General features: G+C 38.7%; 5 protein-coding genes and 2 pseudogenes across 5 annotated transcripts; 6 read left to right on the top strand and 1 right to left on the bottom strand.

Moving 5' to 3' along the window:
* LOC104779852 overlaps nucleotides 1-3,110 on the bottom strand; it is a 5,819-nt pseudogene extending 2,709 nt beyond the window's left edge.
* Nucleotides 3,372-5,720, top strand: LOC104779843 (E3 SUMO-protein ligase MMS21-like). The gene is made up of 7 exons (XM_010504249.2): nucleotides 3,372-3,611; nucleotides 3,842-3,913; nucleotides 4,246-4,356; nucleotides 4,434-4,544; nucleotides 4,703-4,842; nucleotides 5,131-5,207; nucleotides 5,304-5,720. The coding sequence occupies exons 1-7, from the start codon at nucleotides 3,525-3,527 to the stop codon at nucleotides 5,447-5,449; spliced, it is 744 nt and encodes a 247-aa protein (XP_010502551.1). The 5' UTR covers nucleotides 3,372-3,524; the 3' UTR covers nucleotides 5,450-5,720.
* Nucleotides 5,775-8,171, top strand: LOC104779834 (uncharacterized exonuclease domain-containing protein At3g15140-like). The gene is made up of 6 exons (XM_010504236.2): nucleotides 5,775-6,168; nucleotides 6,481-6,683; nucleotides 6,963-7,043; nucleotides 7,294-7,419; nucleotides 7,556-7,679; nucleotides 7,769-8,171. The coding sequence occupies exons 1-6, from the start codon at nucleotides 5,908-5,910 to the stop codon at nucleotides 7,967-7,969; spliced, it is 996 nt and encodes a 331-aa protein (XP_010502538.1). The 5' UTR covers nucleotides 5,775-5,907; the 3' UTR covers nucleotides 7,970-8,171.
* On the top strand, nucleotides 10,571-12,920 carry LOC104779825 (putative pentatricopeptide repeat-containing protein At3g15130). The gene has a single exon (XM_010504225.2). The coding sequence runs from the start codon at nucleotides 10,704-10,706 to the stop codon at nucleotides 12,771-12,773; it is 2,070 nt and encodes a 689-aa protein (XP_010502527.1). The 5' UTR covers nucleotides 10,571-10,703; the 3' UTR covers nucleotides 12,774-12,920.
* LOC104779818 lies at nucleotides 15,832-23,295 on the top strand (annotated as a pseudogene).
* LOC104779811 lies at nucleotides 24,184-25,562 on the top strand. Its single transcript, XM_010504202.2, has 2 exons — nucleotides 24,184-24,971; nucleotides 25,075-25,562. Exons 1-2 carry the CDS (start codon nucleotides 24,315-24,317, stop codon nucleotides 25,408-25,410), a joined length of 993 nt encoding a protein of 330 aa, XP_010502504.1. The 5' UTR covers nucleotides 24,184-24,314; the 3' UTR covers nucleotides 25,411-25,562.
* On the top strand, nucleotides 25,767-27,377 carry LOC104779805. Its single transcript, XM_010504191.2, has 4 exons — nucleotides 25,767-26,184; nucleotides 26,313-26,537; nucleotides 26,981-27,006; nucleotides 27,105-27,377. The coding sequence occupies exons 1-4, from the start codon at nucleotides 25,816-25,818 to the stop codon at nucleotides 27,304-27,306; spliced, it is 822 nt and encodes a 273-aa protein (XP_010502493.1). The 5' UTR covers nucleotides 25,767-25,815; the 3' UTR covers nucleotides 27,307-27,377.

The following is a 27,395-nucleotide window of genomic DNA, read 5'->3' as shown; positions in this document are numbered from 1 at the left end:
CGCCACCATACTCTCCAATTGCCCAACACAGCTGTAAAGCTAACTCTCTCTACGGAAGAAAATGCTTAGAGGAGATTATCTTACAAAGGATCCGTCGAAATATTAGAAACTGACCTTTGCAACATCATCGTAAGCTTCTCCAAGCCGGTCAATTATAGGCTTCTGCGTTATGTAAGAAGTTCTTGAGAAAATATGCGGCAATCATAAAAGACTATGTAACGCATGGACGTAGGGTTTATTTTAAAAACAAAAATCTAAAAACATAGGAAGACATTACTTTCAACAGGGCAATGAAACTTGGAGACCTCTGAAATGCAGCAAGTACAAATTCCAGTAGCCTCCTACGGATCTGTATACGCAAATAATATCTCTGTAAGTTAAGGTCCAATATCGCAGCAAAACAGGTTTATACATTAAAAGGTCAAAAAAGCATAGCACTTCTGACAAATAGTAGAATATCAATGGACGCTTTACTCAGATTTAGTCATTTAGAGGAGAGAAATCAACAATCATTGCCAATTAGCATGTGTCAATAATTTTCTAAGGATAGTATTCAGAAATGGAAGTACGATATCAGTAACACTGAAGATGCGCGATACCTCATGAGAAAAATTCTTATCCGGAAACATTGTAGCGTTTCTTGTCATAAGAAGAGGGATTAATGCACAGATCAAAGCTGCAAAAGATAAAGCATTAAAAGAAAGAAAACAAGCATGAACGGTTAGTGGTCAAAGGCCTAACTAAGTTGGTAACTGACAAAATAAACCTAGGAAGGCTGTAAATTATCTTACAGTCATTTGCATCTCGCAATGTAACACTAAAGTAGACATCAAGAAGTCGCGGAGCAATCTTAAGTGTCTGCTTCATCCTTTCTGACCGAGGACCACTTGCAGCAGCCTGCAGAGCTGAACTCAATGCAGGAGTAGCGCGGTGTCAAATCTATTAGATAATTAAAACAACTACCAACTTTCATTTAGGCCCCTAAATTTTTGACTAAACAGAAAATATTTATATGGAACTGTTTCCGTTGGAATTTGGAATAAAGCAAAGCCCGAGGAAGAAAGCATACAGCTAGACCATCATTTTCGTCCTTTAGAAGCTCCAGAAACAGAGGATCAGCTACATCTATTGTATTGTTATCTTCAGATTCAGAGTCATCCCCTCCATCCCCGATGGTTGAACCAGTATATGCTTCATCCATAAGGGCAAGAAGCATCTGCATTCACAGGGATCCTTGTCATTCATTGACTATCTGAACTGTCAACCCGGTTAATGTATTTATGAAATATAAGACCTCTGGAGCTGCACTCTTCTGGATTGAAGCAATGCCACCTCCAACCCTTGACCCTGACCCCGAGCTTCTTTCAACTTTTTCTAATGCCACAACCAACACTAGCAAAAACATTAACAAGAAGACATATAATTAGTACACAACACTCGCACACTCAATCAGGCTGAGAGAATACAATCCAAGCATCAATAAGGATTTACTACACAAGCTCTGGAAGTTACTAGTTGGAGTCACCTAAGTGGCCTCCAAGTTAGAGTATAAACAAGTATAAAAAATCCAGTAGCATTTTTCAGACAAGCGGACTCACTTGGCAAGTCTACTATGGATGGAAACAGAGGAAGAAATGACCCAGGTGATATTAGTCCGGGAAATATCTTCAGGAAGGACTTCTCCAACCTGAAATAAGAAGCAAGAAATATTTTTTCCTTATCACTCATGAAATCAGAAATCAGAATCAACAAATAGCAAGAATTTTCCAGCTTACTTCTCCCAATTCCAGGCAATGAGCTTAAGCAACAAAGGGAAAAACTGCAGATACAATTTCTTGTATTAGACGGAGAAGATGGATATGTAAATCCGTATAGATCAATTGACCAGAGCAAGCGTGTCTGTTCTGGCTTCATTGTTAAAGCGGTGGATATGTAGCAATTGTGTACTGAATTCTAAAAAGATTTCGCACATTTTTAACAATTGGAAAGTATATGGACACAAAATAAGAAAGATGAAAGCAAACAGTTCTCTTACATATGTTGATACACACAGGAATAACAAAGAAATAAAGGTGTTTGCTAATTAAGAGAGTACTTTTCTCGATGCTGAAAGCTAAAAGCAAGTTTTAGGATTTATAAGGCTACTTTTCCTAATTTATATACCTGAGGGAGTAAGTTTGGGAAAGACGCTAAGAGCTTTCTCTTGTTCGCGATAAGGAATTCACAAGTTGCCTCTGCAACAGCAGTATCTGAAAACTCACTACAAGGAAGATTCATCACAAGATTAGCACAAATGTCCCTAATAAAATACCCAAGAATTATCTACACAAACTGATAGTAGAAAACACATATGACCAGAATGAACGAACAATGAAGCAATACGACCAATATAAAACATAAAAAGCAAGTCCATACCGGCTAAGACACGATCGGAAGAAAGTCCTCAAACTTGGGTCAGCATCGTGCAGAACCATATCCCCAAAATCAAGAAAAAACTGAAGAATGGCCTAAAACACAAAACACATCATATTTGAATGCATCATACGCTAGAACCCAAAACCGTAGGAAAAAAAACTCATCTGAAACAAATTTGGTTGAAAATTATCAGGGAAAGTAACAACATACTAGCAAGAGAAGGCCTTTGGAAGACCCTGAATCGGACTGAGACAGTGAAGCAACCGAACGCTGGAAGACCTTATTGATTTGGGGATAAATTCTAGCCACAAGATCATCTGAGTTTTCCAATTTACAGAACCCATGTAGCTTCTTCACCTAATCCACACACATTCAAACAAAAACCAAGCAAATGAATCCCTTTTGTTCATCTAAACTAAATCATTTTTCTCGAGCTGAGTCTATAAGATTGCGTACTGATTGTAGTATAGATGGATCAGAAGCAGGATCCGTTGAATCCCGTGCGCTATTGCTTAGGATTCTCAGATAAAAATTCCAGTCTCCTTCTTGATCGGTCATGTTCTCAAATTAAAACGAAATTCAAATGATGGCTGATGGATTGATGAAGCTTGACGAAGATGGGGAAGCTATGGCCCTTCGGCTTCGTCGACTTCCGAGTCCCGGGAATTGGAGGATTGGAGCTGAGACGACGACGTTTTCCGGAGATCTATATCCTTAAAACTGCATGCCATCTTTTGTTGTCCACATGTCTTCTACAGCTTTGAACAGTTAACTACGTGTTGTTTATAGTAATATAAAACGGCCGACAGTCTATTAAGCAAACCCTAGACGGGCTATGCTCTGTATAGTCGATTGGGCTGCGGCCTTTTAAAGCTTTACACGAACACAGGTTGCGATGATACGAATACGACACACGACTTGGGTTCTCAACGTTTTAAATAAAATCAACTACAATGTCGGTTATAACAGCAGGAGACGGCACACATTTTTATTCAGCAAACCTCCATCGTATTCCTCAGGCTCTCTCTGTCACACTCTCTCTCCGTCTTCTAATTCTCCCTCCAAAACAAACCTCGGAAGGAAAAAATTGGAGCGAAGGAGGGATAAATATGGCGGCGACCTCTTCCGACGGAATTGCCGGAAGGATTCAAAACGCATCGCTGGTCCTTGTATCCGATAACAATTCCACGCTTGCCGTGAGTATTTTCGTTCAAACCACTGTTATTCTTGCCATTTTTTTATGTAAATATGGGTTTCTGGGTTTTGACTAGTTGGAAGTAAACAAGGGATTTATAATTTAGGGTAAAAATATAGCCTAAGAAGAATCTGCTTTTATCTTTTGGTTTCGTTTGAATTGGTTTTTCCTACAAGCTGTTGCATCATAGTAGCCTGGTTATGTTTACTTCTCTTTTTTTTTTTTTTGCAGGATATCCGCAAAGCTGTGACAATGATGAAGAACACTGCTGTTCAATTGGAGAAAGAAAATCAAACTGACAAGGTTGGTTATTAATTTGTTATTCGATTTTTAGTTTGTCTGAGTAACCCTATAGTTTAGTCTAGAGCAGTTTCATCTCCTTGAGTTTTTTTTGTATTTTGCTATAATCAGAAGTGATCCTCACACTAAACTTGAAGGGAACTACTATGAATTTCGTCTATTGTGATAGTTTCTTGGCTAATTGTATTGCTTCACAACTTGTTATCACATCTCTCTTTCTTCCTCACATTGTATTGTCCGGCTCCAGCCAAACTCTTTCCTTGATGTCTGTCTTTGTTTTTTCCCCTAAATGCTCTTAATACCTGCTGTTCATTTCGATGTTTTGGATTCCACAGGTTAAAGATCTTGAAAATTCTGTGGCTGAGCTATTGGATTTATATAGTGATTGTAATCTTCGTTCTTCAGCAATTCAGTCTGTTGCTAATGGGTACCAACCTGGGGAACAGGTACTCCCCATTCCTCTTTCAGGTGTTACGTAATTGCTTGTTGGGTTTAGCAGACTGATTCACTCTAATGACTGCAGTTAACGAATTTTCAAAAGTTGCTTGATGATGAATTCACTAAGCTCAAGGCTGCACCTTCTTCAGTGCCACAAAATGAACATTTGATGCGCCAGTTCAGGGAAGCGATTTGGGTATGCCATTTTTGACTTTCTACACCATTAGTTCCTCAGTTTTCTCTCTTTTTGTCAGAATAGTATTGCTTTTTTTTTTTTTACTTCTATTCTTAGCTTCAATCTAATAGGTCTATACTCCGATTTCCATATAAGTTCTTGTCAATGTTTTGCTGCAGAATGTTCATCATGCAGGTGAACCTATGCCTGGTGACGATGAAGAGGACATTGTCATGACCAGTACTCAGTGCCCTCTCCTAAATATGACTTGCCCCTTGAGCGGGAAGCCTGTCACTGAACTAGCAGATCCAGTTCGCAGGTACAATGATTGTGTATTGTTTTCTTTTTTTTCTACCTTAACTCGGATGTCTTGTTTTGTTCGGATGATTTGCTTGTCCTCTCCCATGCTTGATGTCTATGTAGGACGATTCTTAAAGCCATATTTACTCGATAATGAGTTCTATATGTATCATAAAACTTGAAATACTACTTTATCTTTTATGTAGCGTAGAAGTTATCACATTTTGTGCTGGATAGCTTACATGAATGATAGATGATTGTGCGGTAAAATTGATACTGAGTCTTTCTGATCCTTCTCTGGCTGCAGTGTGGATTGCAGGCACGTCTATGAGAAAGCTGCAATCCTGCAGTACATAGTCAAAAATCCAAATTGTCCTGTTGCAGGTAAGATAGTTCTTACTTACCTCGACCGAACTTATAGAGATTCCCTTGTTCTTTCATGCTGATTTTTCCATCCCTATGACCACTTGAAATCCTCAGGATGCCGAGGTAAACTGCAGAATCACAACAAAGTGTTTTGTGATGCAATGTTGAAGTTTGAAATCGAGGAGTTGCGCTCGTGGAACAAACAATCTAATAGAGCCGAAGTGATTGAAGACTTCACAGAAGATGTCAATAAAGATTAGAGATTAAACATCTCTTACTCGGGGTTTTAGCCGCTCAAGTGAAACATCACAGCTTTTGTTCTTCTCGGTATATTGGTTAAACGTGAATTCAGCTACCAATTGTTTCCACTTTTGGATGTAATTATCTCTGTCATTTCTGAATTCAACCGCTCGTTTTGGCCAAGTTTGTGTTCAATTACTGAGGCTAGTCAAAGCTTATTACATTTCTTCTTGTAGTTCAGAATTCTCAGTTTATGACCATTTATTTGGTCTAATCGGTTTATTAATTTTTCATGGTATGGTTTGGTTAGAGTTTGTGTGGATATAAATCAGTTTGGTCTTTTAAATTCAATTCTGGTTCGATTTGGATTGGGTAAATTTGTTAACTAACAGTCAGTTCAGTAGCTTTATGTTTTCCCCAGTCTCTGAATAAGGGAAGCATCTTCTTTTAATCGTCAAGCTCAAGCTATTCGACGAAAATGGCGTCCGCTTTCTCTGCATTTCGTGTTTCGATGTCGAGAATTAGTCCTTTCCGTGATAGCCGGTTCTCTTTTCCGTTCTCTTTAGCTCGTACCAAACGAATCATGTGCAACTCTTCGCACTCTGTATCTTCATCTCCTTCTCCATCTGACATTTCTTCTTCGTCTCCTTCTCCTTCTACTTCTTCGTTGATGGAAACAAAAGAAATTGCGAGGTGGAGACCCATGTGTTTGTATTACACTCACGGGAAGTGCACAAAGGTTAACACGTCGCTACACTCGTAGTTCTTGTTAAATTTTGTTTTTGCTACAGCGGAATTAAATCCCATGTCTTTCTTGATTTCTGGGTGGTTCCTGCTTTGTGTGATTGTTACTAGACAAGCGCTTTGATACGAAACTTCTACCAACTATGCAATGTCTGCAACTTGTTCGATGAAATGTCTGAGCGAGATTTGGAACTTGTTAATTGTTTGTGTCTCGAGATCGTTATAGTTATTTCTTTACTCGTTTGTTATATACACCTAAATAATCGTTAAACATGGCTGATGAAGTTCACGTTGGTGTCCATACCAGATGGATGATCCTGCCCATTTGGAGATTTTTAACCATGATTGTTCCAAGGAGCTTCCAGTGACTGCTGCTGATATTGAGAGAAAGAAGTCACAAGAATTCAACTTTTTCTTGGTTATTGACTTGGAAGGAAAAGTTGAGATTCTTGAGTTTCCTGTTTTGATCGTAGATGCCAATACCATGGAAGTCGTAGACTTGTTCCACAGGTTTATATAACAGCTTCCTATCTTTAATGACGTAACTCTTTTATTAATGGTCAAAGGGTCTTTGGGGTGTTTGAATGGTTTAGTTTTTGTGTCATTGGCGTAAGAACTTGTAAGTGCATAGTTAGACACAAGAACAGCTATTAAATTGATGTTCTTTAGGAGTTTTATTGCTCATAGCTAGATTTCACAAGTTGGTTTATTATGTGTTCTTTAAGAATTTTATTGCTCAATTTTACAATGTGGTTGATGATTTGTTCTTTGTTCTTTGTTCTTGGTAAGGTTTGTAAGACCCACAAAAATGAGTCAGCAAGCAATTAACAAATACATCGAAGGCAAGTATGGGGAACTCGGTGTTGATCGGTATGCTACTTCTACCTTACTTCCGGGTGTAGATATAGATATGGCTACAGCGCTACAATGCTTGTTATGTTTTAATTGAACTAACCTGATCCTTTATGCATATGTTGCCAAATGCTTTAGTTGATTAAGTTCTGCTACCATAATTAGTAATAAATGGAATTAATTTAGAGTCTACAGACTTCTCCAAACATCTTTTTCCTCTCTTGGATTCTGAGACTGTTGCATTAACTTTTTCAAAGTCGAATTGCAGTGTGTGGCATGACACAGCTATTCCATTTAAGGAAGTTGTTGAGGAGTTTGAAGCTTGGTTAGCTGAGCATTGCTTGTGGGCTAAAGATACAGATGGGGCTCTGAACAACGCAGCTTTTGTAACCTGGTGAGAATTAACATTAAGAGCTGAGCTTCCTGTGTGAATATTTGATGTTGGTTTCCTTATGAACAGACACAGTTTCGTACGAGTGTCTTTAGAGCTCCTGCCATGTTTAGGATATTGATTAAGTTAATGTAATTAGTGGAAATTGGGATATCAAGACAAAGATTCCTGAACAATGCGTGGTGTCAAATATCAAGCTTCCGCCATATTTTATGGAATGGATCAATCTCAAAGACGTCTACTTGAACTTCTACGGCCGTGAGGTAACAACTTGGATAGATCTATATGTATCATCATCCTATTTGTATGTTATTATAAACTCATCAATAGTAAATGACATGACACATGACAGGCCAGAGGAATGGTGTCAATGATGAAGCAGTGTGGAATAAAGCTCATGGGAAGTCACCATCTGGGAATTGATGACACAAAGAACATCACGAGGGTGGTCCAACGGATGCTCTCGGATGGTGCAGTTCTTAAGATCACAGCTCGAAGAAGCAAATCCAATACAAGAAACGTCGAGTTTCTGTTCAAGAACAGGATCAAGTAAAGTTCTCAAGGATAAATAACAAACACAACAAGCTTGCCCCTTTATGATCCATAACAAGCTTATTTTTTCACCAATTTTGCAAACTTTATAGCAGCTTTATTTACAATGGTACAAGTTTATGTAGTGTTTTTTTAATTGAACAATCTATATATATTTTTCTTTTTAATTGAAGATTATATACATGTAAACTTTGGCTTTTAAATTTATATATGATTGGATTGTTTTTTGGACACATAGATCATGGACTTCCAACAATTAAAATAAAAATAAAAATAAAAACAAAAAAGAAACTGTCAAAAATATAGATTACTTCCTAAATAAATAAATAAAACAAAATTAGCAAGCACTTATTCGCTTGGCTTATGCATGTTATGCTCATTTGTAAAACATTTTAACACAAAATCAATAAACAATGAGTCATACAAATAAAAGAAACTCGATGAAACTAAATTACAATTAGATAGAAACGATTCTAACACATAGAGCATGAACCAAACTTATAAGTATTTGATTTAAAAAATCTTTAAAAATATGACAGTAAAACAAAATGACGATTTTTTTTAAAATAATTACACTTAGAAAAACAAAAAAGGACCAAACAAAAGGTTTACCTTATTTATAACACTGGTCACATTTTCGTTTTAAGTTTAAATTTCTAATTTAATAATAAAAAACATATTCAAAACTAAATCAAAAATATTCATTGACATATGATAACGACACAACATTATAAATGAATAAATAAAATATAAAATTAAAATAAAGAAAAACAACAAAATATAGCCAAACACATTAAAAAATGTACAAAAAATCAACAACATGTAAAATATAACCATAAATATAAAACCATAAAAAAAAATAACAGCAAACAACCCACAGGGGTGTCCTCCATGGTAGTATTGAATAGCACTGAAATAAAAAATGGATAACACAAACTTTGTAACATTAGTGTCTCTAGTAATACGAGTTTGATTATTTCAATTAATTGAACAATAGTATTGAATAGCTACCTCGTTTATAGTAGAACAAAACGACACACATTCTTTAAATCATCTCCTCTATACCACTTAACCTCTGATATTTTTTTTTGTTGTTGTTGTGCATATCAGATCTCAATGAAACCCTGGAAGCCTTTAGGAATCGCTGGCTTACTGGGGTAGAGATGACTTGATACTTTCCAGGAGTGATGTTCTCACTATGACACCATACGCCCATAAACCTAATGTAGAGGTGTCAAAATGGTTTCAAATTTATGGAACAACCCAAACCAAATCAATCCAAAAACTTATTGGATTGATAATTTGAGTTTTAATGGATTAATGGATCAAAATGGTTTATGGGTTCGATGGATTGGGTTGAAATGGATTAAAATAAAATATTGATGAGTTAACTAAAACCAAACCAAACATAGTTGAATTGATTTTAAATACCAAATTAAACCGATTTTTCTTTTAATTAAATGAGTAACCGAATTGAACCAACCAAATTGAACAATACCAAAATATCTCCCTTCTTCTTCGAACTTCTATAATTTTAGGATACTTACTTCTCTTGTGTTGGTGATCGTTTGTAATTTTAGGATCTTGATTGATTCTAGCGAGTGTGAGCCAGAAAGGCATAAACACACTCTTCTCTCTTATGCTTTTGTCTTGTTAGATTCTCTAAAGACTGAATTTGTAATTATTGATACAAATTGGAACTTTGTTGTTTGTGTCGTGAATGCTGAGCCTAGCTGAAATTGTTTAAATTTTCTGGTTTTCAAAATTTGAATAATTGGAGACATATATCATGTTTATCATAATTTGGATAATGTATAAAATTACACAAGCTTTGATGAATTTATAAAATTACACAAGATCTAAATTTCTGATTATGATATTAAGTGGATCAACTCATTTAACTCATTAATTCTTTAAGCTAAATGAGTTGTGGGTTGATCCAAACCATTTGCTTAATGAGTTGAGTTGACTCATTATCCATTCAATACTAAATCTCTATGGTTATGGATTGGTTTATCCAACTTGACACCCCTAACCTAATTTGAACCAACATAGGCTATCCCTACAATCATAGATAATTTATTTACAAAGATAAGACCTGCAATTGTAGAGATTCTCCCAGATATTGTTCCGTAAATTCTCCGTGATTGTAGAGATATAGCCTAGGTTGGTTCACAAATCTACAAGGGAGATTCATGACAAGATCAACACATATGAGCAAAATGAACAAACGATGAAGCAATACGACCGATATAAAACATAAAAAGCAATTGTAAGTCCATACTGGCTAAGACATGAGCGGAAGAAAGTCCTCAAGATTGGGCCAGCATCACAGGCAGTGGCGGATCTAGATAATATTTTTGAGGGAGTCAAAATATATTTATATATTAATATTAATTTAATTATTTTAAATAAATATTAATTTTATTTTAATTATAAATAAAAAATAATTTTATTTAATTAGTGTTAAATAAATTAATAGCTGAATATAATATTTTTAAAAATGGTACACTAATAAACGTTAATGAAAACATAAAAGGGGAAAAAGACTAAAGCAAACAGGGTGCCAAAAAAGCCTCGAACTGCTGAATTGGGGGTCAAGGCAAAGTAATATAACAACAAATTGAGCTGAAGCTGTCAAACAAATTAAACATATAAATTTTAGTATATATATTTAACCGGGGGAAACTGCAAAGTCAAGTTTGAGATTCGTGTTTCATTTGTACCAAGAACTGATGAATCCGAATCAGCGACAAAACCTTGTTAGTATCTTGCGAGTTTGCACAAGGAAGGGGCTTTGTAATCAAGGGAGTCAAGTTCATTGTTTTCTTCTCAAGTCCGGATCGGGTTCTAATTTGATTACAAGCAACTATCTAATCGATATGTACTGTAAATGCAAAGAACCGCTGATTGCTTATAAGGTGTTCGACAGTATGCCTGAGAGAAACGTTGTTTCATGGACGGCTTTAATGAGCGGACATGTACTTAACGGTGACCTCAAGGGAACCTTATCTCTTCTCTCAGAAATGGGGCGTCAGGGTATTTACCCAAACGAGTTCACTTTCTCCACGAATCTAAAAGTCTGTGGTTTGCTTAACGCACTTGACAAGGGTTTGCAGATCCATGGGTTTTGCTTGAAGATTGGTTTTGAAATGATGATTGAGGTGGGGAATTCTTTGCTTGACATGTATTCAAAATGTGGAAGAGTCGATGAAGCTGAGAAAGTGTTTTGGTTGATGGGAGATAGGAATCTTATAAGCTGGAACGCGATGATAGCTGGATACGTACATGCAGGGTATGGTAGTAAAGCTTTGGCTACGTTTGGGATGATGCAAGAGGCAAAGATAAAGGTAAGTCCAGACGAGTTCACTTTGACTAGCTTGTTAAAGGCTTGCAGTAGCACTGGTATGATTCATGCAGGGAAACAGTTACATGGTTTTCTAGTTAGGAGTGGGTTCCATTGTCCGAGTTCTGTTACCATCACGGGTTCTCTTGTTGATTTATATGTCAAGTGTGGAAATGTATATAGTGCTCGGAAAGCTTTTGATCAGATCAAGGAAAAGACTATGATCTCATGGAGTTCATTGATTCTTGGATATGCTCAAGAGGGTGACTTTGTGGAGGCGATGGGTTTGTTTAAGCAACTACAGGAGCTTAACTCCCGGATCGACAGTTTTGTTCTTTCTAGCTTCGTCGGAGTCTTTGCTGATTTTGCCCTCTTGCAGCAAGGGAAGCAAATGCAAGCGCTTGCTATTAAACTTCCATCTGGGTTAGAGACATCTGTTTCAAATTCAGTGGTGGACATGTATCTCAAGTGTGGATTAGTTGATGAGGCTGAGAAATACTTTGCTGAAATGCAGTTGAGAGATGTCATCTCCTGGACTGTAATGATCACTGGCTACGGGAAGCACGGGCTTGGCCATAAAGCTGTTGATACTTTTAACAAAATGTTGAGACATAACATTGTCCCTGATGAGGTATGTTATTTAGCTGTACTCTCAGCTTGTAGCCATTCTGGTATGATCAGAGAAGGTGAAGAACTTTTTTCTAAGTTACTAGAGACACAGGGACTCAAACCTAGGGTAGAACACTATGGGTGTGTAGTTGATTTGTTAGGACGAGCTGGTCGTTTGAAGGAAGCTAAACATCTGATTGACACAATGCCGATTAAACCAAATGTCGGAATATGGCAAACACTTCTTAGCCGCTGTCAAGTACATGGGGACATCGAATTAGGGAAAGAAGTGGGAAAGATTCTTTTGTGGATGGATGGAAACAATCCTGCAAACTACGTGATGATGTCCAACCTTTATGGGCAAGCCGGTTACTGGAACGAACAAGGGAACGCACGAGAGCTTGGCAGTATAAAAGGGTTGAAGAAAGAAGCTGGTATGAGCTGGGTCGAAATTGAGAGAGAGGTACATTTCTTCCGTAGTGGAGAGGATTCACATCCTCTGACACATATGATCCAAGAAACTTTGAAAGAAGTTGAAAGAAGACTAAGAGAAGAACTGGGATATGTTTACGGCCTGAAACATGAGCTGCATGATATAGACGATGAGTCGAAGGAGGAGAACCTTAGAGCTCACAGCGAAAAGCTAGCGATTGGTCTGGCATTGGCATCAGGCGGGTTGAACCAGAAAGGAAAGACAATAAGAGTGTTCAAGAACTTGAGGGTATGCGCAGATTGTCATGAGTTCATCAAGGCGTTGTCTAAAATCACGAAAATATCGTTTGTTGTGAGAGATGCTGTTCGGTTTCACAGTTTTGAAGATGGTTGTTGTTCTTGTGGAGATTACTGGTGACCCTCAAGCTTGATTACTTCTGCTAAGCATACGAGCTGATACTGTATGTCATTAATTTGTTTTCTCCATTTTTAGAAATAATGTAACTGACGGTTTGTGTAATACAATTGTCAATATATTTTTATCCAATTTTTGGTTTTCTGTATATGTAAGATATGTAGTAGAGAGAAAGCCCTAGTTATATTTTTTTTTGTGAGACGGCGTGTGTCTGAAGTTGGAAGAATGAGTAAGAGGATATGCGATCTTCCACCGGAAGTGGTAGGGGACAAGATACTCGCCAAGGTTCCTATAACATCTTTGGCAGCAGTGCGATCCACTAGTAAATTATTGGACGCTTTATCCAAAGATTGGATTGTGGGTAAAGCAGTAGCAGCAGCATCAAAGCAGCAGTTTTTGGGGTTCATGACGATGGATTCCAAGGTTTGTTCAGTCAGATTCCATCTCCGCCGCAAGGAAGAAGAAGAATCAGTTGATCTATCTATAAAGCAGGTAAGCAGGTAGCTTTACTTGATCAAGTCGAGGTATCTACAGTTTTTCACTGCGGCGGCTTATTGTTATGCGTCCTCAAGGACAACTCGAGGCTCTTGGTGTGGAATCCTTATTTGGGGCAAACAAGGTGGATAGGACCCAATACAAGTTTCCACAGAGTAGACAGGTATGCTCTGGGATACGACATTAACCGTAACCACCACAAAATCTTGAGGTTTGTGGATAATTGCATCCATTCAATACACTATTTCGGGTTCGAGATCTATGACTTTGGGTCTAACTCATGGAGGGTTCTAGACGTCAGACCCGACTGGGAGGTAGAATTCTATCAGCGTGGCGTGTCTTTGAAGGGAAATGCTTATTTCTTTGCTCATGAGAAGGAAGGGCTTGATTTTTTTGCTCCCGTACTAAGAGAATCCAGCGGTGAAATGGAGGAGGACGAAGTTGAAGATTTCTTACTCTGTTTTGATTTTACAACAGAGAGATTTGGACCGCGTCTGCCTATTCCGTTTCACTCTTATATTGAAGATACTGTGACCCTCTCATGTGTTAGAGAAGAACAGCTCGCCCTGCTATTTCAGCGGGGTGGAGACTCAATTGAAACATTGGAGATTTGGCTTACCACTAAGATTGATCCTAGTGCTGTGTCTTGGAGCAATTTTTTTAATGTGGATATGAGACCACTACTCACTGATGCTCTTTGGCTTACCACAAAGCTTATATATTCTGATGACACTGATTTCAGTTGATATTGAAATCCTCAGGAGCTATGAGTTGATGGAGAAGATGTTAAAGGTTTATGTTTGCAAAGAAGGAGATAAACCAATAATGCATCTGAAGGCTGGTTTATGAAAATAAGTGAATCCAACAACAACAAATTTGCCACAAAGGAAACGACCTAGAATCCTAGAATGGAATCCTAGAATGGCACGAGGAAATGGAATCCTAGAATAGCACCTTATAGTCCTTCGAGAAGATCATCATCATCATCATCTGTTTCCAAGATACTGCGTATCTCGTCACCGACCTCGTCTCCACCTTCTTCGACCACTCCTACCGGCGCTGGTTATATCGAACACGAGGGTACTCTCGCTGGAATTGCCATCAAATACGGTGTTGAGGTATTATAGTTTAAAAGGCTAAATGAATCGTGTTTACAAGGATTATTTTTTTCTTTTTGGGGGCTTGTGTGTGCTTTTTTTAATTAAGTGTGGTGATTGATCAGGTTGCAGATATTACGAAGCTGAATGGGCTTGTAACTGATCTTCAGATGTTTGCTCTCAAGTCTCTCCGGATACCATTACCTGGCAGACATCCTCCTTCCCCATGCTTATCTAATGGCTCTCTTAATCTTGGGTATTTTTTTAGCCTCTTCATCCTCTCTTCGTGGTATGTAGTCTGTGAAAGTGTGACTTATAAGGTTTTTGCAGAACTTGAGCTGTTTACATTAGATTACCTGTAAGTTATGCTGTTGTGCATTTCCCAAGTAACATTAAGAAACTTAGACTAGGTTAGCAAGCTCATTGAAAGAAGTTTCCATAAGATCAAGATAGTATTAAGGAGCGACGATATCAAACCAAGATGGGTACAGCTTTACCTTGTAAAAGAACTGTTTTGACATTTTGAATTCTGTTGTTCGTCATGTCACCACAGAACCAAAGTTACTACTGGAAAAATGTAAAGTTTCCATCTGCGCTAGAGTTTGTGCAGCAGGCTATGAACTCTTAAGTTTATTTTATCTTGATTAGTTCCTTACAACCAATGTTCTTTAAAGCAAGTAAGAGAATGAGTAAAAGTAGAATTAAGTAGAGTCTACTGATTTGCATTAAAGGACATCCACATATCAAAGTAATCATATTCCCATGAATTCTTCTTGCAGAGAGGGGTGTTCGAAGCAAGCTTTATTGTCAAGCAAGCAATGGCAACAACCAAGACGTATTATTTGACTCCTTCCAGTCTTTGAAATTGAAGCCTTCAGAAAAGAAGGTGTCTCCAGCCATGAACTCCTTGCAAGGATACTATGGATTGAAACCAAAAAACAGAAGAGCTTCTGAAGGTTTTGATATGGCTGTGTACAAGAAGAAAGAGTCTTCTCATCTCCAAGACGATGATCAGTACCTATCATGATAGTCAAACGTATCCACTAAATTGTAAGGTAAAAAAAAAAGAATAATAGAATAGTACTAGCAAACTTCATTTTATTTGGCGATGTTTCCATCTTCCATAGGCTGCTCTCTTCCATATTTTGAAGGTTTTTGATTTATTATTTATTATAACCCTTCAATGACATTTCAACACTTGACGTACCATATTAACTGGTTCCGGCTGATAAAAATGATATTGATAGGCGGCAACTTTTAGTACGAAAATAGCATCCAAAACAAAAAGAGAGGCCCAGGACTAAAGCCCAATTTCGGCCTTAAGAGCTGCGTGTGTTAAGTCAACTCGAATCTTATTGGTTCTTGAGAAATCGACGGTTACGTTAACTGGGAATCACGCGGCTGAGATTCACTCGCTTCAAATGAGCGTGGCTAATTTATTTTATATCAATTCACCCATTTTCTAGTTTTTTTTGTTAATTTGACTAGCGCCACCGTGGAGACCCAAAACTCCGAGGCAAATTGAGGAAGAGTTATCACCGGAGAGACGAACTTCTCGGAGGGAAGGAGGTTTCGATTGTATCATTACAATCCTAATTTCTCAAGTTAAATTAGTCGAAAATTAGGATTGAGGGTTTGGGTTTATTCGGATTAGATTCTGCCAAATAAATGGGCTGATCATTGAGTTGCTCTGATGCGTTTTCTTAAGCACCTCCGTCGCGATACACTGCTTCACGGAGCTTGATTTCGGAAGGCGTATGGTTCGGTGAGTTTTTCTTATGTTCATTTGGTTCAGCATTGAGAAGAACAGTTGTTGTATGCGTCTTTGATTCGTCATGAAATCATCGCATGAGGTAAGAAAGAATCCTTTGGGTTCTCCTTCTGTGAAGAAGAGTAAGAAGCTGGCTGCAATATGTGAGGAGGAATACAAAAAAAACCATGGAGATTCGATAGACAGAGATGATGGTGGTGGTGGGTCTGGTGGGTTAGCTTGTGCTGACTCTGAACTTCGGCGGAGCTCTAGGGTCGGGAAGATACCGTCCATCTTGGACGCTTCTCCTGCTCCTCCAAAGAAACGGCAGCGTTTTAATAATCGCGGGGATAGGAGGTCCAGTAGTATAGAGAGAGTGACTAAGGAGGAGAAGGGGGATTTGGATAGCCCGGATGGTTGGAAATCTAGGTTGAGGTCAAGGAGGAGGAACGTCGGTTTTCAAGCGAGTAGGAGACAGAGAGGTGCGGTTAAGGGGAGAAGAAAGCACGTTTTCAGAGATAGTTCCTATGAGTTGAGTGAAAAAGCAGTGGCAAGAGAAAGGGAAGAGGAAAGTGGATCCCCTAAAGGTGGGAAGCTGATTAAAACAAAAGCGCCAGTGGAAGTTACGGAATCCGAAAGTTCGGAAGATGAGGGAAAAGAGTCAGATACCAGTAATTCTGAAGAGGAATCAATGCAGGCTGACAGTGAAATTAGAGAGAAAGATGAGAAGAAGAAGAAGGCTACTAAAAGATCCGTTGTTCTAGAGAGTGAGAATGAAGTTGATGGAACGGAGACTGAGAGCGAGGAGGTAACCGACACTACTGACAGTGAGACTGATGATAGTGATGAAGAGGGGGAAAGTGGGACTCAAGGTAGTGCAGAGAAGACAGGAAGTGAGACTCAAGGTAGTACAGTGAAGACAGGAAGTGAGACTGAAGCTAATGTGGATGAAATGAGAGATGATACTAATGTTAGAATGGAAGCAGTGCAAAATGAAAGTCGGAATCAAATGGAGGGATTGGTAAATGAGATTGAGATGGGAGTTGAAGATGTGATTACGGAGATGGGTGTAATAGTTTCTGGAAGTGGAAATGGCGCTGGTATACTGGAGGATGATAATGATTTTGCTGATAAAGTTAAGAACATAAAAGAAGATGCTTTACATCCTGAACAACTTCACGAAGCTAGCATCGAGGTTAATGAGAGTTTGAAGCAGAATGATGACATCGGAGAGCCAGGTGTTTCTAGTACACCATCTCATGATAAGACCGAAGAACTAAGTGAGTTTCTCATTAGAGTGGATGAAAGTGTGGAAATGCTTGATGAGTTGCCTATTCAGAATGAAACTTGCAAGAAGGTAGTCGACTCAATTTGCACTTCATTAGATAGACTTGGTAAGCCAATCTTCAAACAAACCAGACGATGTGGTTTATGTGGAGTTGGTACTGATGGCAAACTCCCAAAGAAGTTGATGCAAGATAATGGTGACAGTAACGTAGAGGAACATAGTGGGTCTTCGTCGTCAGAGGAGCCAATTTATGACATCTTGGATGGTTTTGGCGATGATACTGGATGGCTTGGCCGTCTACTGGGTCCTATAAATGATCGTTTTGGAATTTCTGGAACTTGGGTTCATCAGAATTGTGCCGTATGGAGTCCAGAGGTAATGTGTGGTTCTGATTATATGACACAACACATCTTTTGATTGCTTAGGTTGCATTTACATGTGTTTCTCACTTCAATGTTATATATGTTTCTATGGGTTCATTTACACACATTGTTTGTTCAATTCTGTCACAGTATTATCACTTCTGGTGTTTTTTCTCTCGCCTAATCTTTCGTTGTTCTGTGATTTTGTTTCGTAACTATTGATATATCTCTCATGGTTGTATTTGCCATTGCTGTACTTGATGAAAATGTAATACAACAGTTAAAGAGCAGAATATACAAAAAGGCTTGTCAAATTTCTTGATTTTCTAGGCTTTTCTATTCCTTGATCTAAGCAATACAAAGGGTCTTGGCATTTATTTATCTGTTGTAACTATGCTCTTACTGTCGTCTCAGTAATTTCCCTTTTACTGAACTCTGTTTTCCGTAAACGTTAATGTTTACTCTTTTACTGCAGGTTTATTTTGCTGGTGTAGGATGCTTAAAGAATATAAGGGCGGCACTTTTCAGAGGGAGGTCTTTAAAATGCACTCGTTGTTCAAGACCTGGGGCAACCATTGGTTGTCGGGTTGATCGATGTCCAAGAACCTATCATTTGGTCTATTACTACTCCCTTTCTGGTTTCCCTTCCTCACCTGAGATATAGGCTAACTAACTTGCAGCTGGAAATGTTACTGTATCTTGCTCTGACAATTTCTCTGTGGTGTTCTGTATTTCGCAGCCTTGTGCACGAGCTAATGGTTGCATCTTTGATCACCGTAAATTTCTCATTGCTTGCACAGACCATAGACATCATTTCCAACCCTATGGTCGTCAATGTCAAGTCAGAATGAAGAAGATGAAAGCCAAGAGGATGCGATTGGAGATGAAGAAACACTCAAATGATGCCTGGCGTAAGGATGTAGAAGCCGAGGAAAAGTGGTTTGAGAAGTGTGGTGAAGATGAAGAATTTTTAAAACGTGAAAGCAAGAGACTGCATCGAGATCTGTTAAGAGTTGCCCCTGAGTATATTGGGGGATCTGATTCTGAAAGTGGAAAGGCATTTGAGGGATGGGACTCTGTTGCTGGGCTTGAGGGTGTAACTCAATGTATGAAAGAGGTTGTTCTTATACCCTTACTATATCCAGAATTCTTTGATAACTTAGGACTTACACCTCCAAGAGGTATCCTCTTGTATGGACATCCTGGAACTGGAAAAACTCTTGTGGTTCGAGCGCTGATCGGTTCCCTTGCTCGTGGTAATAGAAGGATTGCCTACTTTGCCCGTAAAGGGGCAGACTGTCTGGGAAAATACGTTGGTGACGCTGAGCGCCAGTTGAGGCTTTTGTTTCAGGTCGCTGAAAAATGCCAACCATCCATCATATTTTTTGACGAAATAGATGGTCTCGCTCCCAAGCGGTCAAGGCATCAAGATCAAACACATAGCTCTGTTGTATCCACATTGCTTGCTTTACTAGATGGCTTAAAGTCGCGTGGCTCAGTGGTGGTCATAGGTGCAACAAACTACCCTGATGCTATTGACCCAGCGTTAAGGAGGCCTGGGAGATTTGATAGGGAGATATATTTTCCACTACCATCCGTCGACGATAGGGCTGCAATCATCTCACTCCATACGAGGAAGTGGCCTAAGCCAGTGTCTGGATACTTGCTCAAGTGGATTGCTAAAGAAACTGCCGGTTTTGCTGGTGCGGATATACAAGCTCTCTGCACACAAGCTGCCATGATTGCCTTAAATAGGAGTTTCCCTTTGCAAGAATCTTTGGCCGCTGCAGAGTTGGGAGTGTCTAGTAGTAATCGTGCTGCTCTTCCATCCTTCTCAGTTGAAGAAAAAGATTGGTTGGAAGCTTTATCCCGCTCCCCACCCCCATGTTCACGTAGAGGTGCGGGAATAGCAGCTAGTGATATATTTTCTGCCCCGCTTCCTACTTACTTGGTGCCTTCTCTGCTGCGACCATTGTGTTCTTTACTTGTTGCTTTTCATCTTGAAGAACGTATCTTGCTACCACCTCTTCTTTCCAAAGCTGCGGTTGATGTCCAAAATGTGATCCGTTCTGCTTTGAGCGACAAAAAGATAACTGAGGGTGGTTGGTGGTCTCATGTTGAGACTCTTCTCCAAGATGTAGATGTTGTAAAGGATATAGTACAAAGACTTTCTTATGCTGGGATACTAGATGGAGGTTGTGACTTGGTTAGATCTGTTGCAAGCATTCCTGGTGCTGACGACTGTAGTTTGGGTTCTGCACAATTCATGGTACACAGAGTTTGCCGACATCCTGGGCTTCTGGGAAGTGCTTCTGTAGACTCAACGAGCAAGTCAGGGTTCCAACTGCTTATTGCTGGAGGACCTAAATCTGGTCAACGACATCTTGCTTCATGTATCTTGCATTGTTTTATTGGTAATGCAGAGATGCAGAAGATAGACACAGCAACAATTTCACAAGAAGGAAATGGGGATCTGGTGTTAGGCATAACTCACTTGTTAAGTACGTATTTTGTTATATAATTTCCATGCTGTTACTTCAGTATTGAGGATATTTAATCATTCACATAACATTTTTCTGTTTAGTCTTGCATACAATTTCGTAACTGGAATATCTTGTCTGCTTGTAGTTAAATGTGCTAGCAGGAAATCATGTGTTGTATTCATGCCAAGGATTGACTTGTGGGCTGTAAAGACAGAAACTCCACTGAGTGAGGAGGTCGAGTGTGATGATGATTCTGTAAAGGAAAATTGTTCTGCCATTTTTCCAGAGATGGGAGAGGAAAAGGCATTGCAGAATGCTGCTCAAGTTTCCCATGCTTGGAACACATTTTTTGAGCAAGTAGAATCGTTGCGAGTTTCCACAAAGATGATGATTCTGGTATGCTTAACTTCTTACATAATATTGTTTTCTTCAATATATTTTCCTTGTTTCGGCAGTAGTTAATAATGGGCTGTCTGGACTTCTTGTTAATTTAGTTACAGTAATTTTGGTTAGTCATTTTTTTTTCCATCTTTTTGTGAAGGGTGGTAATGTAAGCTGTGTACTATGCTTTTTGTTGATTACCAGTCTCTGAGAAGACAGTCTCTATACTAAAATTGTTTATTTTTGGTGATAGGCTACTTCTGGCATGCCCTACAAACTCCTGCCTGCTAAGATACAACAGTTCTTTAAGACTGACCTTTCAAAGGAGTATCAGCCAACTATGTCTGAGGCTGTTCCACAATTCACTGTACAAGTCACGGAAAATTCTGACCAGGATATAGCCATTGACCTGTCTGCTACTGAGTTGTCAAGGCGGGCAGTCCAAGTTTTCCTTCATTTGGTGCATCAGAGAACCCATACTCACTGTGACATACAGAAGAAATACCAAAGAGAGGATCCTGACCACGGTTGCAGAGATGCAGGTTATCAGAATAATACTGATCATGGCGCAAGGGAAGAAGCAGTTGGTAAATCAAAACCTCTTGATGATGGCTCTTTAAAAGTTCCACCATTACCTATCAACATTAATGTGAAAGCGAAATCAAGCCTGCAGTTAGCTGTCTCCACATTTGGTTATCAAATTCTACGGTATCCTCAGTTCGCTGAACTTTGTTGGGTTACATCAAAGCTTAAGCAAGGGCCAAGTGCAGATGTTTCTGGTCCTTGGAGAGGATGGCCATTCAATTCGTGTATCACTCGTCCTTGTAATTCCTCAGAGCAGATTATAACTGCTTCCGACTCCAACAATGTTAAAGGGAAAGATTCATCGGGCATTGTCAGAGGCCTTATTGCTGTTGGATTATCAGCGTATAGAGGCACCTATTTATCACTGAGGGAAGTCTCCATTGAGGTACGAAAAGTTCTTGAGCTCTTAGTTGGACGGATCAGTGTAAAAATCAATGCTGGAAAGGACAGATGTCGATATATTCGAATTTTGTCTCAAGTTGCTTATCTGGAAGATTTGGTTAATAGTTGGGTATATGCAATGCGAAGGTACGCCTTAAAGTATATTGTTTTATGTATGTTTGTTCTAACACATACATAACTTCATTGTTTTAAGTATATGTTTGTTCTTACACAGAGACATATCTAACACAACTTCATTGTTTACAGTTTCGAATCGACCACTCAAACAGAGTCGACGAATCCATTGTCATGTTCTGTACTCAATACATCAGTGAGTTATGAGCCAACTGAGCAAGGAACATCTGATCAATTAAAAGGGTTAGAACAAGACCCGAAACAAGATACCCAAAACATGAATTTGCCAGACCCTGTAATATCTAGTAATCTTACCGATAGTCATCAGCCAGTTCTAGAGATTGCAAATGGTCGTTGTGGAACAAATCATGAACCTTTTCGTGAAGATACTGGACATCTTACAACCCAAAGTACGGATGGCTTAACTTTGGTCAAAGAAAATGGTGATGTTACCGATAGTCATCAGCCAGTTCTAGAGATTGCAAATGGTCGTTCTGGAACAAATCATGAACCTTCGCGTGAAGATACTGGCCATCTTACAACCCAAAGTATGGATGGCTTAACTTTGGTCAAAGAAAATGGTGATGATATTTCGAATACTGAAATAATGATCGAGGATTCAGGAGTTAGTTCCTTACAGCAGGCTGCTCTTCTTGATCTTAACTCTCCTGCAGCCGACCATGAAAAGAATGAAACTCACCATGGATCATGCGAGGTAGAAACTACAACAACAGCCATTGCCTTTCAAGGAGAGACTGCCCTAGAAAATCCTAATGGATCGGGGGAGTTCAATACTCTCTCCCTGGAAGATCCCGACAAATCAGCTGACTTAGATCATGGTAAAGCCTGGGACGGAGTTCATGCCTTAGAATCTGCAAGCAACATGCCCGAACAAGTTAAACAAGTTGAAAAGACTGCAAGAACTAATCCTCTGGATGACCCTAGTTTGGTGTGTTTATACCGGTGCTGCTCCCACTGTGTCTCCATCCTCCAAGATTCGATGCATAAATTAGTTACTCGCGAATTGAGAGTTGGTAGAAGTTACATCACAACAGAGGGTATACATGATGAGGGTATCAGTCGAGCTTATTGCTGCTGTTAGAAAGTTCATCTCTCCCAAAAACGATGGTACTACACAGGAAGCAAAGACTGAAGATCACGATGGATATCCAGAAAAAGAAGCATGTTCTTGCAAACGCTTATCCGGTAATTTTCTTGCCTCAGTTGAATGTTGCAGTCACTCTGCTGAAGAGCGAGGGAGCTTGGATGAAGCAAACAGATATCCTAGCCCTAAGACTTGGGTTGAACCACAATTCATTTTCAAAGATGGAATATTGGTTCCGGTAAGTACTGAAGATGACCGCTCTTTGCATTGTAAATATGATAGACTCTGCCTTGGTTCTCTCGTAGAGTTAATTGCAACTGAGATGAAGCCTTTTTGATTGATTCATCTTTTATCTTTTGTTACCCGTTTTAACTGGTGTCTCTTCCATTGATTTTTGCTGTACTGGTAAACTAATTTAGCTCAGGTATGAAAAAATATATACATTTTACTGAGGGTTTACATTTTCTGTATTGTTACTAATTAATACTGGATCTTTCTCTTGAGATAATTGTGATGAGATTAGCATTAGTATCTTGAGCATTGTCAACAAATCTTCAGGTACGCAGCTAGATTGACTGATTTAGCTTTGGCCGCATGTCACCTGATAAAGATTACGGCTGATGAACATAGTTATTGTTAAATCATACTAGTATATAAGTATATAGCATATGCAATGTCACACTATAATTGGAGAAGAATATGTAGGTTCAGAGCTCGAGAGAGTAAATGCTTTTACATTACATGTAAATTATGATATTATCACCAATATCTTTGTATTTATTAGGTTACTATAATTCGTAGCTGTCGCGTAGGAGGCGATGGATAACAAATAGTATTATTTAATACTATAGAAAACCCAATTTGTTACATGTTAGTTTAAGAATCACATGGCATGTTGACTGTCATGACAGGGCTTATTATGCCGTTTCTTAGCAATCATATCTTTTGTTGAAAACCTTATTTTTCTTAGTTGTTGCCAGAAATCCTCTTGATTTGTTTTTTGTAATTTTGGTTTAGTTATCCACTTAACAATACTTAATTATTGGGTTATTCTTTTCCAGAAATACATTTGGTTTATATATTTACAACAAGATGTTTTTGTATCACTGCAACTTTAAAATAAGTGGAGTCAAAAATATTTCCCTAGAAGTTAAAATATATTGATTCCAAAATTCAGAATAATTGAAAAATGAAAAAATCTTATAATTAAGGAAAATTTCTAAAATTTCTTTCCCTTTTTGTTTTACTCATATCTTATTCTTTTATTTTTTGTACCAAAACAAAAAACATTGACTCCACATAAAAACATTGAAAAATAATGTAAAAAAACTAAAATAAGTGCTGAATGGTTGCCCACATGGGCACCTCTTAATAAGTCTCCAGAATCTATGCTTCAAATACAAACCGAACAAAAGAAGAAGAAGAAGAAACAAGAACTCATACTTATCTCTTTTTGTTATCTCTTGTCTGAACTAAAAAAAAATGGAATCTGCTTCGAATGATCATCAAGAATTAGAACAAATCGAAGCCATCGATGATCTTCTCGAAGATTTCTGGTTCTTTGACAACTTACTTGACAGAAGATCAAGGATCTTGAGGTACTGTCATTCAGATCCTTACCCTTTTTCTCCTTCACCTTCTTCTTCTTCTTCTTCCTCCACTTGTCCCAAACCCGAAGTTTCGAAAATTGGAGATTCGGATTCGGAGAACAAGCTCCTAAAAGCTTCCACTGGGGAAGACTCTGTTCCACCGCCGTGTATTGAGAAAAAAGAAGGTGCAGGCGAGCCTGAGAAGATAAAGAAGATGAGGAGACAGTTCTCTGAGAAGATTAGGGTTCAAGAACGAAGAACTTACTTGAAGAAGAAGGAACCTATGATTCGAGAAAAGGGAATAAAAGACAGTTCGAGAAGAAACAGAACAGGTAGTAGTTCTAGTAATAGTGTCCAGTGTTGTTCGATGGGAGGGAGTTTGCAGAGAACTCAGACATTGCCGAGTTACATAGGAAGAGAAGACGATGGAAATGAGTTTCAAGATCAGGAGGTTGATGATTCAAGAATGGGATTCTTGATCCGTGAAGCCATCGCTAGCTCTTCTTCTTCTTCTTCTGAATTTACTCCAACAAAACAGAACACTTCAAAGGTGATCTCTCTTTTTTACATTACTCTTATCTAATACTTGGATGATTTGATTAAATTGTTGAGACTTTTGAAGTTGATCAGAAAAGTTTCGAAACTTTGTGCAGCTTTCAAGCATTCCAAGGCATAGACCACCGAGAAACTCAAGATCAGAAGAGGCTATTCAAGAACTGGTCGTCAAAGCACAAAAGACCCCAAACCCAAAAACGCTGCGTAAAACATTAAGCAGCATCGACACGAAAGAGATCATGATGTTGAAGGATTTGGACATTGATTCAGAGAAGAAACAAGAAGAACAAAAACAGAGGAGAGTCCCACGAGCCGCTGGGGTGGTTGGACAGCCGATCCCGGTTTGGGTTCCAAAGGATTCAAGTAGAGACATGAAAGCTCAAATCAAGTTTTGGGCTCGAACCGTCGCAAGTAATGTTCGACAAGAATGCTGATATTGATAACATTATTCTCATTCACAACAAGATGCTTCTAATATATATACAACACTTCACTTCTGAATCTCATTCTTTTGTTCCCTTTTGTTAAAAAAACATTCATTTATCATTTCACCTACAACAAGGATAAAGAAACATAATAATGGGTTTTGTGATTTTAGGGCAAAAGCAAATTGAAGTAATAGTTTATATGATATAGAATCAAGTGAAACTAGATGACATTTTGGTAGACACTAGTTTTGTTTGTATAATGGTAATATTAGACCTTCTGTTTCACTTAGAGAGTCTACGGAGAGGAACCTTCTAAACAATAAAGAGGCTTTGAACTGAGGATACATTATTTGAAGAAGACGTTAATGGTGAGATAAAAAAAAAGCTTTCGACGGCTAAGAAAATAGAAAAATGTTAGTGTTGCAGAGCCACCAGTGTCTCTTCACTCTCCCTCACCGTCTCCGTCCGACGCGTCTTATCTCTATATACGGCCTACCGGAATCTCTCTCTACAGTATCCGCTTTTACCAGGATCCGACCCGATAGAATCCGGGTAACCGCCGTTAAAAAAATAGCCGATGTGGCGGAGGATGTTGAGGAAGATGGTCCAATTGAGCTTCCTCCACCGTCCACGTCTCCGTTTTCGTCTACCAACTCCATATTCGCCACTTCCGATGACCCTACTCCTCTCCAGTTAGCCACCAGTGTGCTTCTAACCGGTGCCATCACTGTCTTCCTCATCCGCTCAGTTCGACGGCGCGCTCGACGCTCCAAAGAACTGGTGAATTCTCATTCTCCTCTCGTTACGGAACAAAGAATCATTGATTTTGGTCTAAAATCGATTTGAAATTTGGGGATTGTGTTTTGAGAATTTGGGATTGTGAGTTGATTTTGGTGTTGGAATTGTAGACATTTAGATCTACCGGAGCAAAGAAATCGTTGAAAGATGAGGCATTGGATAATTTGAAAGCGTTGGGTTCAACTCCGATAGAAGGTGGTGGTAGTTCAACTCCATCGGCGGCTCAAGCGTTTCTTGGTGCGATATCAGCAGGAGTCATTGCTCTCATCCTTTACAAATTCACTGTTACCGTTGAATCAGGACTCAACCGCCAGACTATCTCTGATAACTTCTCGGTTCGTTTCTTCAGTTCTCTCTCTCTCCCCTTTTGATCTCATTCATTGCTTGCTTGTCTCGACATTTGCTGTTTCTCTGTCTCTATCTTTGCTTTGGCTAAGTATTAGTTACTACCTTGTGTCCCAAGTATCATTATGGCCTCCTCCATAACTGTAAATGCCCATTATTGGGGTATTCATTATGCACAGGACCCAATCCTTGTCCACGATTTCTCAATTCATTGTGCAGCTAGCTTTTAAGTTCATTATGGGAATGACCCATTCTTAGACTTCTTTCAATAAAACACTTTCGATCATTGCTGTGTATAAGAAGAGTGTGTCCATTCCATGGTTTCTGAATTCTATGTATAAACTAGCTACAGCTATTAGGCTATTAGCTATACATTCATTCTTTTGTCCGAAACCTTAAACTTCTCTAAAAGCTTATCTTCTATCTATTGCAGATTAGGCAAATCACAGTAACCGTAAGGTACATATAAGCTTTATCTTACCCCTTTCTCTATATTCATTATCTCAAGCCAATCTTCGCAACTTCTTAGACCAAACTAACTCTTCATTTTCTTGCAGGACTATCATCAACGGTATATGCTATCTAGCAACATTTGTTTTTGGTCTCAACGCGTTTGGACTTCTCCTTTACTCTGGTCAGTTAGCCTTCAATGAAGAGTCCGATGAAGACATGAAGGCTACAACAACACAGCCTGGAGACTCATCAGTAGACAACAGTGAAGTAAATAAAAGCAACGATGATCAAAGTTCCGGTGATTGATCCAGTCTTTTGTATTTGTACTTATGAAACATGTAATAATAATAATTCATGTATAAATTGGGTTTTTTTTTTTTTTTTTTTTTTTTGAA

The sequence above is a fragment of the Camelina sativa genome, chromosome 1, assembly GCF_000633955.1.
Source record: "Camelina sativa cultivar DH55 chromosome 1, Cs, whole genome shotgun sequence".
Classification (NCBI taxonomy): domain Eukaryota; kingdom Viridiplantae; phylum Streptophyta; class Magnoliopsida; order Brassicales; family Brassicaceae; genus Camelina; species Camelina sativa.
Note: the sequence above shows the minus strand (reverse complement) of the source record. Positions and strands in the feature narration are given on the sequence as shown.

What these genes read in the sequence shown, in the direction of transcription:
- LOC104779843 (XM_010504249.2), top strand. Translation starts at nt 3,525, where the DNA reads ATGGCGGCGACCTCTTCCGACGGAATTGCCGGAAGGATTCAAAACGCA. An exon ending in GGTACCAACCTGGGGAACAG is followed by an intron (nt 4,357 to 4,433) that starts GTACTCCCCATT and finishes TAATGACTGCAG; the next exon opens with TTAACGAATTTTCAAAAGTT. An exon ending in TCCAAATTGTCCTGTTGCAG is followed by an intron (nt 5,208 to 5,303) that starts GTAAGATAGTTC and finishes TGAAATCCTCAG; the next exon opens with GATGCCGAGGTAAACTGCAG.
- LOC104779834 (XM_010504236.2), top strand. Translation starts at nt 5,908, where the DNA reads ATGGCGTCCGCTTTCTCTGCATTTCGTGTTTCGATGTCGAGAATTAGT. An exon ending in GTCGTAGACTTGTTCCACAG is followed by an intron (nt 6,684 to 6,962) that starts GTTTATATAACA and finishes GTTCTTGGTAAG; the next exon opens with GTTTGTAAGACCCACAAAAA. An exon ending in GGGGAACTCGGTGTTGATCG is followed by an intron (nt 7,044 to 7,293) that starts GTATGCTACTTC and finishes GTCGAATTGCAG; the next exon opens with TGTGTGGCATGACACAGCTA.
- LOC104779825 (XM_010504225.2), top strand. Translation starts at nt 10,704, where the DNA reads ATGAATCCGAATCAGCGACAAAACCTTGTTAGTATCTTGCGAGTTTGC.
- LOC104779811 (XM_010504202.2), top strand. Translation starts at nt 24,315, where the DNA reads ATGGAATCTGCTTCGAATGATCATCAAGAATTAGAACAAATCGAAGCC. An exon ending in CAAAACAGAACACTTCAAAG is followed by an intron (nt 24,972 to 25,074) that starts GTGATCTCTCTT and finishes AACTTTGTGCAG; the next exon opens with CTTTCAAGCATTCCAAGGCA.
- LOC104779805 (XM_010504191.2), top strand. Translation starts at nt 25,816, where the DNA reads ATGTTAGTGTTGCAGAGCCACCAGTGTCTCTTCACTCTCCCTCACCGT. An exon ending in CTCGACGCTCCAAAGAACTG is followed by an intron (nt 26,185 to 26,312) that starts GTGAATTCTCAT and finishes TTGGAATTGTAG; the next exon opens with ACATTTAGATCTACCGGAGC. An exon ending in CTATCTCTGATAACTTCTCG is followed by an intron (nt 26,538 to 26,980) that starts GTTCGTTTCTTC and finishes TATCTATTGCAG; the next exon opens with ATTAGGCAAATCACAGTAAC.